The 13,790-nt window shown below is 44.5% G+C and overlaps 1 protein-coding gene across 1 annotated transcript; it reads right to left on the bottom strand.

Moving 5' to 3' along the window:
- LOC140126964 (vomeronasal type-2 receptor 26-like) lies at positions 1-891 on the bottom strand. The gene has a single exon (XM_072147093.1). The coding sequence runs from the start codon at positions 889-891 to the stop codon at positions 1-3; it is 891 nt and encodes a 296-aa protein (XP_072003194.1).
- Positions 892-13,790: the final 12,899 nt, after the last annotated feature.

The raw sequence follows: 13,790 nt of genomic DNA, 5'->3' as shown, positions 1-13,790 counted from the left end.
TTAAGCATTTATCAGTGGCTGTACGATTCTGTAACATTTGGGTAAAAACATGCAGCTCAGTATTCCACCTCCTGAAGACAATATGGCAAATATCTCTACGATGACCATGTGTTTTCCTGTACTACTCAGATAGGCCGGGATGGCACAGATCCAGACACTGCTGAACACCAGCATGCTGAAGGTGATGTACTTGGCCTCATTATAGATATCAGGTAATGTCCTCACCATAAAAGCCAGAACAAAACTCAAAGCCGCCAGAAACCCCATATAACCCAACATGAGGTAAAAGTACAAGACATAACCTTCATTACACTGGATGAGGATTTTCCCAGGATAATCCAGGTTATTCTCCTGATATGGAGGAGCCACTAACAACCAGATGACTGCATTAACAATCTGAATAGATGAACAGACCAACACTACTGAGTAAGGAAGCTTCACCCCCACACACTTTCTCCAGGGGTTGTTCGGTCTGGTGGCCTTGAATGCGATGCAGACTATCATGGTCTTGGCCAGGACAGAAGACACAACAACTGTGAAAAAGATTCCAATAAAGGTTTGTCGTAGCATACAGGTTATATCCACTGGACGACCGATGAATAGAAACACACAGAGTAAGCTGAACATGAGAGAGCTCAGGAGGATGAAGCTGAGGGTCCGGTTATTGGCTCGGACAATGGGAGATTTCCAGAATAAAGTTAATATTCCAATTATAAATACAGTTATAAGAGATAATAGTATTGAGATGGTGGAGAAGACCAAAGCAAGAACATCAGTCTCATATGATAAAAACTCTGAATTTCTCACTACACATGTGTTTTTTCCCTCATTCGGCCATTCATGCTTAGGACATCTCTGGCAATTTTCACTGTCTGAAAATAAAAACTTCATTAGTTTTCGAGTATATGGCAAAAGTTTTCTTTGAAATCCATTAATTTTGCTGTTGAACATATGAAACAGACAACAAATAGAAATGATAGACAATTAAGAGAAAACCTTTATAAAGGAGTAATTAAAGGACACCTGTCATCAGGTCTCTGCCACTAGTCCTGTCACCTCTACCTGTTGGAGCAGCTCACAAGGATCCATCCCAGCCTTTATCTAGTTATTTCATACATTATTCATTGTAAAATCATCTATTTTTTATCATGTAAATGAGGCTGGTCACATGGTCAGAGGCAGTGATGTCACTCCTGTTACCCCTCCCCTCTCCTCCACCTGCTCATGTCTGTGTGTAATGTATAGTAAAGCATGGCTAGTGTGTGTGCTGCATCTGCTGACATGCTGCATCCTCCTAATATACAGGTGAGACACAGACATCAGCTACACATGAATCTGACATGTTCTGCTGTAACATGGCTGCCTGGAGCTGCTGTATCTCTCCTAAACACACACACAGGCTGCAGGGGACGTGGCCACCAGCACCAGGAAGCACATCATTATACAGCCTCACATCATTATACAGGCTGTCAGTCAAGCACTGGGGTGTTGCTGTGCCTCCCACTCATGAATAGAGTGGACAGCTTGAATATGCTAATGCTTCATTGGACATTTCACAGGTCATTTGCATACAGCTTTAGGACCTCATTGCTTAAGTTTACAGGCATGTAGAGGGACAATGAAGGGATAGAGGCAATGCTCTCTAATGGCAGTTTATGACAATATATTTAGTTTAGGGGGGTTATTTTGCATGACGGGTTCTCTTTAAGTAGGTGGTGACCACAGACTATTTTTATTTTCCCATGCATTATGGCTATCATTTTTTGTCACTTTTGCATTTTGTCATTGTTCCCACACCTAAAGATAGCATAAGATGGTGTCTACAACCTACAGAAGACACTCAGTTAGTGCAACCCATTCATGGAGGCACATTATTTCACACAGTGGCAAGAAGGTTAGCTGTTTCAGTCAGCATGATGTCCAGAGCATTATGCACATACAAGGAGACAGGCCAGTGTACCAGAAGAGGTGGAGGGGCTGTAAGAGGGAGACAACCCAGCAATTGGTCCACTCTCCTAGAATGCTAGGAGCAGTGCCAGAGCCCTACAAAATGGCCTTCGGCGGACCACTTACATCCATGTGTCTGCTCAAACTGTCACAAACAGTTCTTGAGGGTATGAGGTCCTGAAGTCAACAAGTACACAGTACAACGCCATGTAGGATGATCTGCATTTTCCAGTAAAGACTAGCAGATTCAATATTGGCTTCTTGTGTTCTCTACGAATGGGAGTAGGTTTACACTGAGCACATTTGTCAGACGTGAAAGTGTCTGGAGAACATTCTTCTTCCTGCAACCTCCTCCAGCAAGCCTGGTTTGGCAATGGGTCAAAAATGGTGTGGGAAGTAATTTCTTTGGAAGACCTTGCACAACCATAAGTAATTGGTACTCTAATATCATTAAAGGGGTATTTCCTTCTTAGCATGCACATTTAATTTAACTCCTTAACGCTCCGCATCCGATATTTCAGACACTGAGCACAGTAACTTAGCTCTCAGCGTCCTAAAAATCGAACGTGAGCACTGCTGGCATTTCTGACATCACCCTGTCGCGACACTGCCCGCTGACATCACAGTACCAATTTGATTGGTCCTGCGATGTCGATCACTGACACTGGCCAGTCAATTCAGACTGGCCAGTGCCAGTGATCTAAGTCATGACAGATCGTGTTATGACAGATTATGTCATGATAGATCATGTCATGACAAATGTAAGTCAGGACAGATCCCACCATTCTCCAATACCACCATTCTACATTTGGTGATGTTGCAGAGGTACTTGGGATCTGTCCTGTAGCAACTGTTGCACAATCACGTACATTCCACCTATCATCCGTCTTTCCTTGCGTTATTCTTAGCCCCGTCCATTTTTATTTGCTTTATGCCCCTCATTGTCCATTTTCCCTTACCCCCAACCACACTTAGTGTGCAGTTATAGCAGCAGTAGGAGTACACACTGGAAGCGGAGCATAATGTGTTAAAGGTCAGATTTAAAAAAAAAACAAGCTGAGCCTTAACGCGCAAACTTGCTGTTTTCTTAAAGGGTTAATTGATCTGCCATATGTAAATTGTTTTTCAATTAGATTTTTTTTTAAATGATCCTGTATGAAGATAATTTCTCATAAATGTAACCATGCCGTCCCTTAGAAACGAGAAAGCTCGGATACGACCACACCACACTCTGGCAGCGGTGGCCAGACATGTCCCATTGATGTCTGCCTGGCCTCTGGGTTCAGTGATCATTAGTCAGCATTTTAGTAACTCCTGGAGATTTCATATACAAAAACTATGTCTTTCTTTGTGCAATAAGTCCAGCATAGGTGGAAGTATCCAAGGACACATCTTGTTTAGAGATGAGCGAGCACTAAAATGCTCGGGTACTCGTTATTCGAGACGAACTTTTCCCGATGCTCGAGTGCTCGTCTCGAATAACGAGCCCCATTGAAGTCAATGGGAGACTCGAGCATTTTTCAAGGACACCAAGGCTCTGCACAGGGAAGCTTGGCCAAACACCTGGGAACCTCAGAAAAGGATGGAAACACCACGGAAATGGACAGGAAACAGCAGGGGCAGCATGCATGGATGCCTCTGAGGCTGCTTAATCGCACCATTATGCCAAAATTATGGGCAACAGCATGGCCATGACAGAGTGACAGAATGAAGCTAGATAGCATCTAAAACATCCAATAATTGACCCTGACACTATAGGGGACGGCATGCAGAGGCAGCGGCAGCAGCGGCAGGCTAGAGAGTGGCATGGCGACATACCCTAAATGGACTCAGGCTTCAAACCAATGGGTGGCAGAGAGGAACCAAAGGAGGTGAGCAAGAAGCGCTCAAATAATATCGGTACATGATAAAAGTTTGCCAGTATATTTTGTGGATTACACAGCAGGGTGGCGACAAAGTTAACATGGAAGCCATGAAAACAACCCAAAATTCTGCCTGACACAGCTCGTTTGATAAGGGGACCATGTATGGAGGCAGTGAACTAGTAGTAGATTAAAGGTGCTGCAGTTAAAACTATGTTAGTTGGATCTTGGCATGGAGCTGGCGCTCCGCTGCCAGGCGAGCTTTCGCCAATCCAAGCCCCTGTCTCTATGCTACTCCCCAAACAGCACTTCTAAGAACCTTTTGTATAAGATCAAGTGTAGTAGCGTTCTTATAAGTTTGGGATATGGCGGGTGAGGGGAATGTAAACAGATGCGCAAGAAGCGCATGATGCGCATGGAGCTGGCGCTCCGCTGCCAGGTGAGCTTTCGCCAATCCAAGCCCCTGTCTCTAGGCTACTCCCCAAACAGCACTTCTAAGAACCTTTTGTATAAAATCAAGTGTAGTAGCGTTCTTATAAGTTTGGGATATGGCGGGTGAGGGGAATGTAAACAGATGTGCAAGAAGCGCTGAAATAATATCGGTAAATGATAAAAGTTTGCCAGTATATTTTGTGGATTACACAGCAGGGTGGCGACAAAGCTAACAAGTTTGATGTGGAATGCCCTGTAATAGCTCTTGGGCGGTGTGCCTTTTATCGCCTAGGCTCAGCAGTTTGAGCACCGCCTGCTGTCGCTTAGCGACGGCACTGCTGCTGTGCCTAGAGCTACCGACTGATGGCGCCATGGCCACGGATGGTAATTCGGAGGAGGAGGAGGTATACTAGGCCTTTGAGACCTGGACCGAGGTAGGCCCCGCAATTCTCTGCGTCGGCAGTATATGACTAGCCCCCGGGTCAGACTCGGTCCCAGCCTGCACCAAGTTAAGTGTAGTAGCGTTCTTATAAGTTTGGGATATGGCGGGTGAGGGGAATGTAAACAGATGCGCAAGAAGCGCATGATGCGCATGGAGCTGGCGCTCCGCTGCCAGGCGAGCTTTCGCCAATCCAAGCCCCTGTCTCTAGGCTACTCCCCAAACAGCACTTCTAAGAACCTTTTGTATAAGATCAAGTGTAGTAGCGTTCTTATAAGTTTAGGATATGGCGGGTGAGGGGAATGTAAACAGATGCGCATGAAGCGCTGAAATAATACTGGTAAATAATAAAAGTTTGCCAGTATATTTTGTGGATAACACAGCAGGGTGGCGACAAAGTTAACAACTTTGATGTGGAATCCATGAAAACAACCCAAATTTCTGCCTGACACACCTCGTTTGATAAGGGGACGATGTATGGAGGCAGCTATATGGACGACTTTTGGAGTCAACGTGTGGAGGCTGCTATGGAGACAATTTAATTTGGATAGTGCCTGTATGTGGCAGTCCAAAAAAGTTTTCAAACCAGAGGAGCAGGTAGGTGGCCCTCCAGAAAAATGAAATAGATTGAGTGCCTGTATGTGGCAGTCCAAAAAAGTTTTCAAACCAGAGGAGCAGGTAGGTGGCCCTCCAGAAAAATGAAATAGATTGAGTGCCTGTATGTGGCAGTCCAAAAAAGTTTTCAAACCAGAGGAGTAGGTAGGTGGCCCTCCAGAAAAATTGAATAGATTGAGTGCCTGTATGTGGCACTCCCAAAAATTGTTTAAAACAGAGGACCGGGTCGGTGGCCCTCCAGAAAAATTAAATGCATAAAGTACTATAGCTAGAGCCAGTGGGCCCTGTCAAAAAATAGCCAGTTTCCTCTGCTTTACTCTACAAAGAGGAGGAGAAGGAGGAAAATGAGGAGGAGGAGGAGTGGATAAATTATTCAGGTTGAGCTTCCTTCACCTGGTGGAGATTGGAAATTATGAGAAATCCAGGCTTTATTTCTCATATTTTCTCTGCTGTGACGTTTCGAGGGACACGCCCCCTTCCTCAGACGTCTGAGGAAGGGGGCGTGTCCCTCGAAACATCACAGCAGGTGGACGATACCACTCTGTCCAACAGTCAGAGACAAGGCAGTCTCAGCCCTGGGGCCTCCAAACATGTGAGTGTTGCGAAGAAAAAAACTACTAGAACGCCAAATGAGGTGAATTTCTTTATATCTCTAAAAATCATGTGATAGCACACTCACTAGGACGTACGTACACTAGCCGAAAAAATGTTGTAATATATAAGAAGATTTAAGAAAATGAAAATGAATTGATGTAAATACATGTATATATTTGAAAGAAGTTAAACTTGATGAAACAAAAAAATGGTTTCAAATGGTTGATTTATAGGGCACTATTCATAGATGAGTATATGACCTGCCGCAGGGTCAGACTCGGTCCCAGCCTCCACCAAGTTAACCCAATGTGCCGTCAGCGATATATAGTGGCCCTGCCCGGCAGCACTCGTCCACGTGTCCGTGGTCAGGTGGACCTTGTCAGAAACGGCGTTGGTCAGGGCACGGATGATGTTGTCTGACACGTGCTGGTGCAGGGCTGGGACGGCACACCGGGAAAAGTAGTGGCGGCTGGGGACCGAATACCGAGGGGCGGCCGCCGCCATGAGGTTGCGAAAGGCCTCGGTCTCTACTAGCCTATAGGGCAGCATCTCCAGGCTGAGCAATCTGGAGATGTGGACATTAAGGGCTTGGGCGTGCGGGTGGGTTGAACTATATTTGCGTTTCCGCTCCAGCGTCTGGGGTATGGAGAGCTGAACGCTGGTGGATGCTGTGGAGGATCGTGGAGGCGACGATGGGGTTTTTGTGCCAGGGTCCTGGGCAGGGGGCTGACTATCAGCTGAAACAGGGGAAGGAGCAGTGGTGTGCACGGCCGGAGGTGAACGGGCTTGGTGCCACTGAGTGGGGTGTTTAGCATTCATATGCCTGCGCATACTGGTGGTAGTTAAGCTAGTAGTGGTGGAACCCCTGCTGATCCTGGTTTGGCAAAGGTTGCACACCACAGTCGGTCGGTCATCCGGTGTTTCCTTAAAGAACCTCCAGACTTCTGAAAATCTAGCCCTCGCCGCGGGAGCCCTCGCCACGGGAGCTTCACTACATGACACATTTGGCGCTGATGCACCTGCTCTGGCCCTGCCTCTCCGTCTGGCCCCACCACTGCCTCTTCCAACCTGTTCTGGTCGAGGACTCTCCTCCGTCTCAGAAGCACTGTGTTCACCCGGCCTATCAACCCAGCTTGGGTCTGTCACCTCATCATCCTCCGATCCCTCAGTCTGCTCCCCCCTTGGACTTCCTGCCCTGACAACAACTTCCCCACTGTCTGACAACCGTGTCTCCTCATCGTCGGACACCTCTTTACACACTTCTTCCACTACGTCAAGAAGGTCATCATCACCCACAGACTGCGACTGGTGGAAAACCTGGGCATCGGAAAATTGCTCAGCAGCAACCGGACAAGTGGTTTGTGACTGTGGGAAGGGTCCAGAAAACAGTTCCTCAGAGTATGCCGGTTCAAATGGCAAATTTTCCTAGGAGGGGGCAGACTGGGGGGGAGGAGGCTGAGGTGCAGGAGCTGGAGGAGTGCTGATTTCGGTGACATGGGTGGACTGCGTGGAAGACTGACTGGTGGACAAATTGCTCAAAGCATTGTCGGCAATCCACGACATCACCTGTTCGCACTGTTCTGGCCTCAACAGTGCTCTACCACGAGTCCCAGTAACTTCAGACATGAACCTAGGGAGTGTAGCTCTGCGGCGTTCCCCTGCTCCCTCATAAGCAGGTGGTGTCTCACCCCGCCCAGGACCACGGCCTCTGACCCCTGCAGTAGTTGGACGCCCACGTCCCCGCCCTCGTCCTCTACCCCTAACCCTCGGGTTAAACATTTTGAAAATTAGAGTTATAACTTGAATTTTTTTTTTTACTTTTTTTTGTTTTTTTTGGGTTTTTTTTGTGTTTTTTAGTTTTTAAAACCAAACGATGCTATCCTATTGCTATGGCTATTTTCTAGCCAAGTATGAAAGCACACTGCTATGCCAGATGAGATGACGCTGAGATATGAAAAAAATAAACGTAAAATAAAAAAGGAAATGGCAGACTGTGCCTAATTGAAATACAACCCCGGGCCCTAATAAATTTTCCCACTTCGGTCTTTGCGATGGATATGTGCGTCACTAAGCGCAAAACACAGCGGTCGCAAGTCTCACTCCAAATTGCTCACAATTTGCTAGTAGATGCACTGCAGCAAGTACAGCCACCAGCAGATCAACCAGAAATCAAATATATATAACACTACTGTAGGCGTAAGTAAGCCGTTTGGATTCTCCTATGGCTATTTTCTAGCCAAGTATGAAAGCACACTACTATGCCAGATGAGATGACGCTGAGTTATGAAAAAAATAAACGTAAAATAAAAAAGAAAATGGCAGACTGTGCCTAATTGAAATACAACCCCGGGCCCTAATAAATTTTCCCACTTCGGTCTTTGCGATGGATATGTGCGTCACTAAGCGCAAAACACAGTGGTCGCAAGTCTCACTCCAAATTGCTCACAATTTGCTAGTAGATGCACTGCAGCAACTACAGCCACCAGCAGATCAACCAGAAATCAAATATATATAACACTACTGTAGGCGTAAGTAAGCCGTTTGGATTCTCCTATGGCTATTTTCTAGCCAAGTATGAAAGCACACTACTATGCAAGATGAGATGACACTGAGTTATTAAAGGCAGACTGTGCCTAATTGAAATCAAGTATTCGTCCGATTAACGAGCAGTTACGAGTACGCTAATGCTCGATCGAGCATCAAGCTCGGACGAGTATGTTCGCTCATCTCTAATCTTGTTTCTAAAGGACCATATAATATAATTATCTTCACAAATGTAAATTTTCTTAAATAACATCCAATGGAAAATTGGAATATTGGAATATGATCCCCACCCTGTTAAGACCCTTATTGATTTTATTGCAATTAGGAAAAAACTGCCTAAAGAGATTTGTTTTAAGAGCATGTGTAAAGTGAGTGTAAAATCAATTAGTAGGGAGTTTCATATCATATTATAAGTGGTAGACCTCTAAAACTTACACATGTGTCTCATGAAGCGCAGTCCTGTCTTTTTCAAATCCAGGAATACCCTCAATTTGGTAAAAGAAAGAGTTAAAAAAATGTGTTAATGACGGGCTCAGTGGGTGTCAATTGAGTCTTTCCCGACTCTGCTGTGTTTTAATTTCTGTACTCCTCCAGCACTCGGCTGCCACCTCACCTCTTCCCAAAAATCACCCCAAGGCAGAAATCCAGTGAATTCCATGCCAGATGTGCAAGGAAAATGCTACAGCAGATGTGCAGCATTTGCAGAGAGCTAGGTGACCTCCTCAGCTCCCTGTCTCATGTAGGGGGTAGTACAAGGTGGGCAGAAATTAAATAGTGCAGAAATTAAAATTCACATAGCCCCTAAGGCTAATTTACATATTTATTTTTTTCCCAATTGAAAGCATCCCAAGATATAAAAAAGACACTGTAGGACTGCACTTGGTGAGGTCTGTTATCAATGATTCTGATGGTAGATATTCTTTAAAGGGAGTGAATGTAACTTTTAGTTGGGGGCGTGATAGGTCTGCCTGATGAGAGGTTTTTAGTGGAGATGCTGTATGAGACTTTGAATGCAAAATGATCCTAAAAAAAATAAATTAAATAAAGAAACTTTGAATGATCTTAATTAAATAAATATAAAAAAAACTAAATACCAAAAAGCTTTGCAAATTCTCCTTCGGCGCATGGGATGCAGTCATAACAGCAGATGTGACGTCCTTCCCGAAGAACTTTTCGGTTTCCGGGCTGGCAGGGTTCACTCCATCGACCTTTAGGAACCTAGGTAAAAGTTATCGATACATACTGTAAATAAACGTATTAAAGAAAAAATACATAATTACTAAAATCAAATGTAAAACTAAAATAAAGTTAAACATTCTACCAAATTGAGGAAGGAGGCTGAATAGTTTGGCCAAAATTACATTTTTAGGGAGCATGTTATAGAGCAGGAGAGGATGAGCTTAGTGTTTGTACATAATGTTTAAAAACAGAGGGGATATTTAATAGAGAAGGCAGGAGGAGGCATTGTACAAAGTCTTCAATCTGAAAACTTCAAGTGTCAAAACACAGCAATAAAAAATATAAACATAAAAGAAAGGAAGCATACTCAGTAGATATGAGCGAATATACTCATCCGAGCTTGATGCTCGTTCGAGTATTAGCGTACTTGAAACGGCTCGTTGCTCGGATGAGTATTTCGCCTGTTCGATAACAAGCTTTCACTTAACGAAACACAGTGAAGAACAGTGAACACAGTGAATACAGGATCATTTAAGTGAAGAACACAGTGAAGAACACAGTGAAGAACACATTGCAGATGTTTCCATACATCTGCTAACTTATCAGAAGACATTGGTGCAGAAAGGTGTTCTTCACAATAGTATGTGAAGAACAATATGAACACATTGCAGATGTTTAACACAGGTCATTTTCCTTTTTGAAGTTCCATGAATATTTCATTGAATAAAAAAAAAACAAAGAAACAGGACTGACTTCCTTATTTCTCAAAAAAATGACACATTTTATTGCAGAGCCTTGGTCCCCTTGAAAAATGCTCGAGTCTCCTATTGACTTCAATGGGGTTCCTTATTCAAAACGAGAAAAGTTTGACTCGTGTAATGAATACTCGATCATTTTAGTGCTCGCTCATTTCTAATCTTCAGTTTGAACAAGACGCACCATCAAAATCCATCCTGATAAACCAGGGACAGTTACTCATAGATCCAGGCACCGTGACTGTGGTAATCATCTTATATATATAATATCCATGGCCTCCTTCCTTCCTCTGAAATCAAATTTTAAATAATGCTATTGAGCCAAAAAGGCTATAGGTGTGTTCTCAGAGCCCCCCCCCCATGTTGTAGCTACACATTCTGTTAGTATGAAGACCAATCTGCCAGTATACATTCTTCATACATTCGCCTCAATGCACATGACAGAAGGGGGGAGGGAGGAGGGAGATGGATGAGTGTGGTGGAGAGAAGACTGACATAAGCACACACAGGCTGCCCCTCCCCCAGGACTCACCACATGCTTCTGGCAGGGGGCGAGGTAATGTGAATTAAACTAGTATAACCTACTGAAATAATTTATGCTGACTGCTGACAAGGGCATTTTTAAAATGAGCAGTATAGGCTATTGGAAACTGTCTCCAGCTATAAATGACATTCCTCATGATAGGTTCACTTTAATACAAGTTGAATGTAAATCCAGTCCACCCGGTCAAAGGCTTTCTCAGCATCTGTAGATATAAAGGTCGGGGCCCGGTGTTTTTCAGAAAAAAAAGTATTCGAGTTGGTTTGCTGAAAGTTTGGCATTATGAAAATCAGGATGCAATTTCGGAGGAGTTAGTGGTCAGAGAGTTGGAGGGGGTTTTAATTTTTTTTAAAGGGAACCTGTCATCAGAAGCCCCTTGCCTACTTTCGATCACTGTGGCTGGTAAAATCTGCCATCCACATGCTCCTTGTGCAGCACCCAGTTCCATTTGAGAAATCTAGTTCATGCACAGTGCGTCTGACATGCCTGATGCCCATTAGTGATGGGCACATACACGAGGGAGCATGTCCCACCAATACCATGGAAATAATACTCACACATGCATGGTGCCCTTCTGGCCAGGACAAATTGCCCAACACTGACAGTGCACTACTCATGAGCTACATTTTTCAAACAGAGTGGAGTGATGAGGAGCTATGTGACAAGGGCGTGTGGAGCGGCAGATTTTACCAGCCGTAGTTGTTTAAGGACATAGGGAGCCTGACTGGATCCAGGAGCTGTCCTGTCCTCTGGATCTGAGATGATAATCATGAGGAATAAGGTGCCGTTTCTGGTTTGTTGTAGGGTTTTGAGGTGACATGTTTCTTTAAAGAAAGGACTTTTCTCTCTTATGTTTGCAATTACCATTGGTGTAGACTTTGGGGGTCATTTACTAAGGGCCCAAAACGCTTTTTTGGCGTATGCGATTGTATTGTGGCACATCGGCGCCGGCATGCACGCAACGGAAATCGGGGGGCATGGCCATCGGATAACCTGACGGATTTGGATAAACCGCGGTAATTAAAAAAAAAAAAAAAACGCTTACCTGCACCCAGCAACAGATGCTAAACTCCAGCGAACTCCGGCGGACTTCAGAGCAGCAGCCACACCTGGTGGACATTGGGCACACTACCTTAGTGAATCGCCGGAAGACCCGAATCCTCGATGAAGACTGCGCCGCTGGATTGCGACAGGACCAGGTAAGTAAATGTGCCCCTTTGTGTTTGCGGTTAACCCTGGCTGTTCTCAAACTAATTGTTTGTTTGAGAAGTTCTCTTTTGGTTATTAGCTCTGTCAATTTGTTGCAGCTAAAGTTAATTTAGTGGAAGCTTTACAGATCTACAAGTAAATTGTTTATCTCCCTTAACCTTTCTTTTACAACATGGGCTCGATTGGATAGAAGTTCTGTTCTGGCTGCCGTTTTATGGGCTTCCCACCTAATATTGATAGCAATGTCAACTCTCATGTCCCTTTTCTCCAGCTACGTCTTGTAGCGTCCTTCTAATGTTTTGATAAGAAGACGGCTAATAACATGTCCAGCAGTGGCCTCCCCTCACTAATAACATGTCCAAGAAGCGGCGTCCCCTCACTAATAACATGTCCCAGCAGCAGCCTCTCTTCACTATTAACATGTCCAGCAGTGGTTTCCCCTCCCTAATAACATGTCCAGCAGCTGCCTCCCCTCACTAATAACATGTCCAGCAGCGGCCTCCCCTCACTAATAACATGTCCCAGAAGCGGCCTCCCCTAACTAATAACATGTCCCAGCAGCAGCTTCTCCTCACTAATAACATGTCCAGCAGTGGCCTCCCTTCACTAATACCATGTCCAGCAGTGGCCTCCCTCATTAATAACATGTCTGCAGCAGCCCCCTGCCATTAATGTAATGTCCGCATTAGAGCCCCCTAATGAAATGCCCCAGCAGTCCACCTCCCTAAATGAATTATCACCAGCAGTGTTCCCCAAGAAAATGTCCCAAACATCGGTTCCCCCAGAAAATGTCCCCAGAATTCAGAGAGCATGCTTCAGAGAGCATAGACGTGCCTCTGTCAGCATTTCAGGGAAGCAGATGATAGAAGAAGCCGGAGCTGCAGGGTGAAGAGGAGCGGTGGAGGTAAGTTCCACTAAGTTTTTTTTCACCAAGTTTCATATGCCAGCAGTCTTCATCAACCAGACTGTGGCGCGGGAATGGGTGTTTCATGGCCTGGTCTTAGGCCGCAGCACGGTGGTTGGAGGCCACTGCTTTAAAGGACTATGTTGAAATCATGCTATATGCCAATAACATTTTTATTTTAGTTATTTGAGAAAAATAATCACTAAAGATAAATATATTCAAATAGACACTTTACAGACTCCTGCTCACCGGACATCCCCTCTGCATACTATACATAGGTCACCCTAACATATTCTAGTGGTCTGTTGAAAACTAGTAAAGGACTTCATAGTCACATACTGAGTTATGCTTCCATGTTATTATATCTGAAGTAATATGTATCTGCTCATCTTCTGGAAGTGATGCATCAAATCTTCCAATTGATGTCCTGGATATGGATTCCTCCCCTTTATGCATTGTCAATACTGAGTTTATGATGTTTAATGGTGTTATCCAATCTCCATTCTCATCCAAGAAATTTGTCTCTTCTATAATGTAGCGTGAAAGCTAAAAAATATAAACCAGGGTTGCGAGATTGGAAACAAGGATATTGGAATAACACACACCTATTCAAACATTACATATGATCAGAGATAAGCGAGCAAAGAAGAAGGACTCATGATCAGTGAGAAATATAGATAGATAGATAACGAATGGAAAAGGCATGCAGCACTCGTTTTTATTGAAACGGGTAGCAACGTTTCGGTGTTGGACACCTTTTTCAGGCTTG

The sequence above is a fragment of the Engystomops pustulosus genome, chromosome 1 (assembly GCF_040894005.1).
Source record: "Engystomops pustulosus chromosome 1, aEngPut4.maternal, whole genome shotgun sequence".
Lineage (NCBI taxonomy): Eukaryota > Metazoa > Chordata > Amphibia > Anura > Leptodactylidae > Engystomops > Engystomops pustulosus.
The sequence above is the reverse complement of the archived record's forward strand: the minus strand, read 5'-3'. Positions and strand labels throughout refer to the sequence as shown.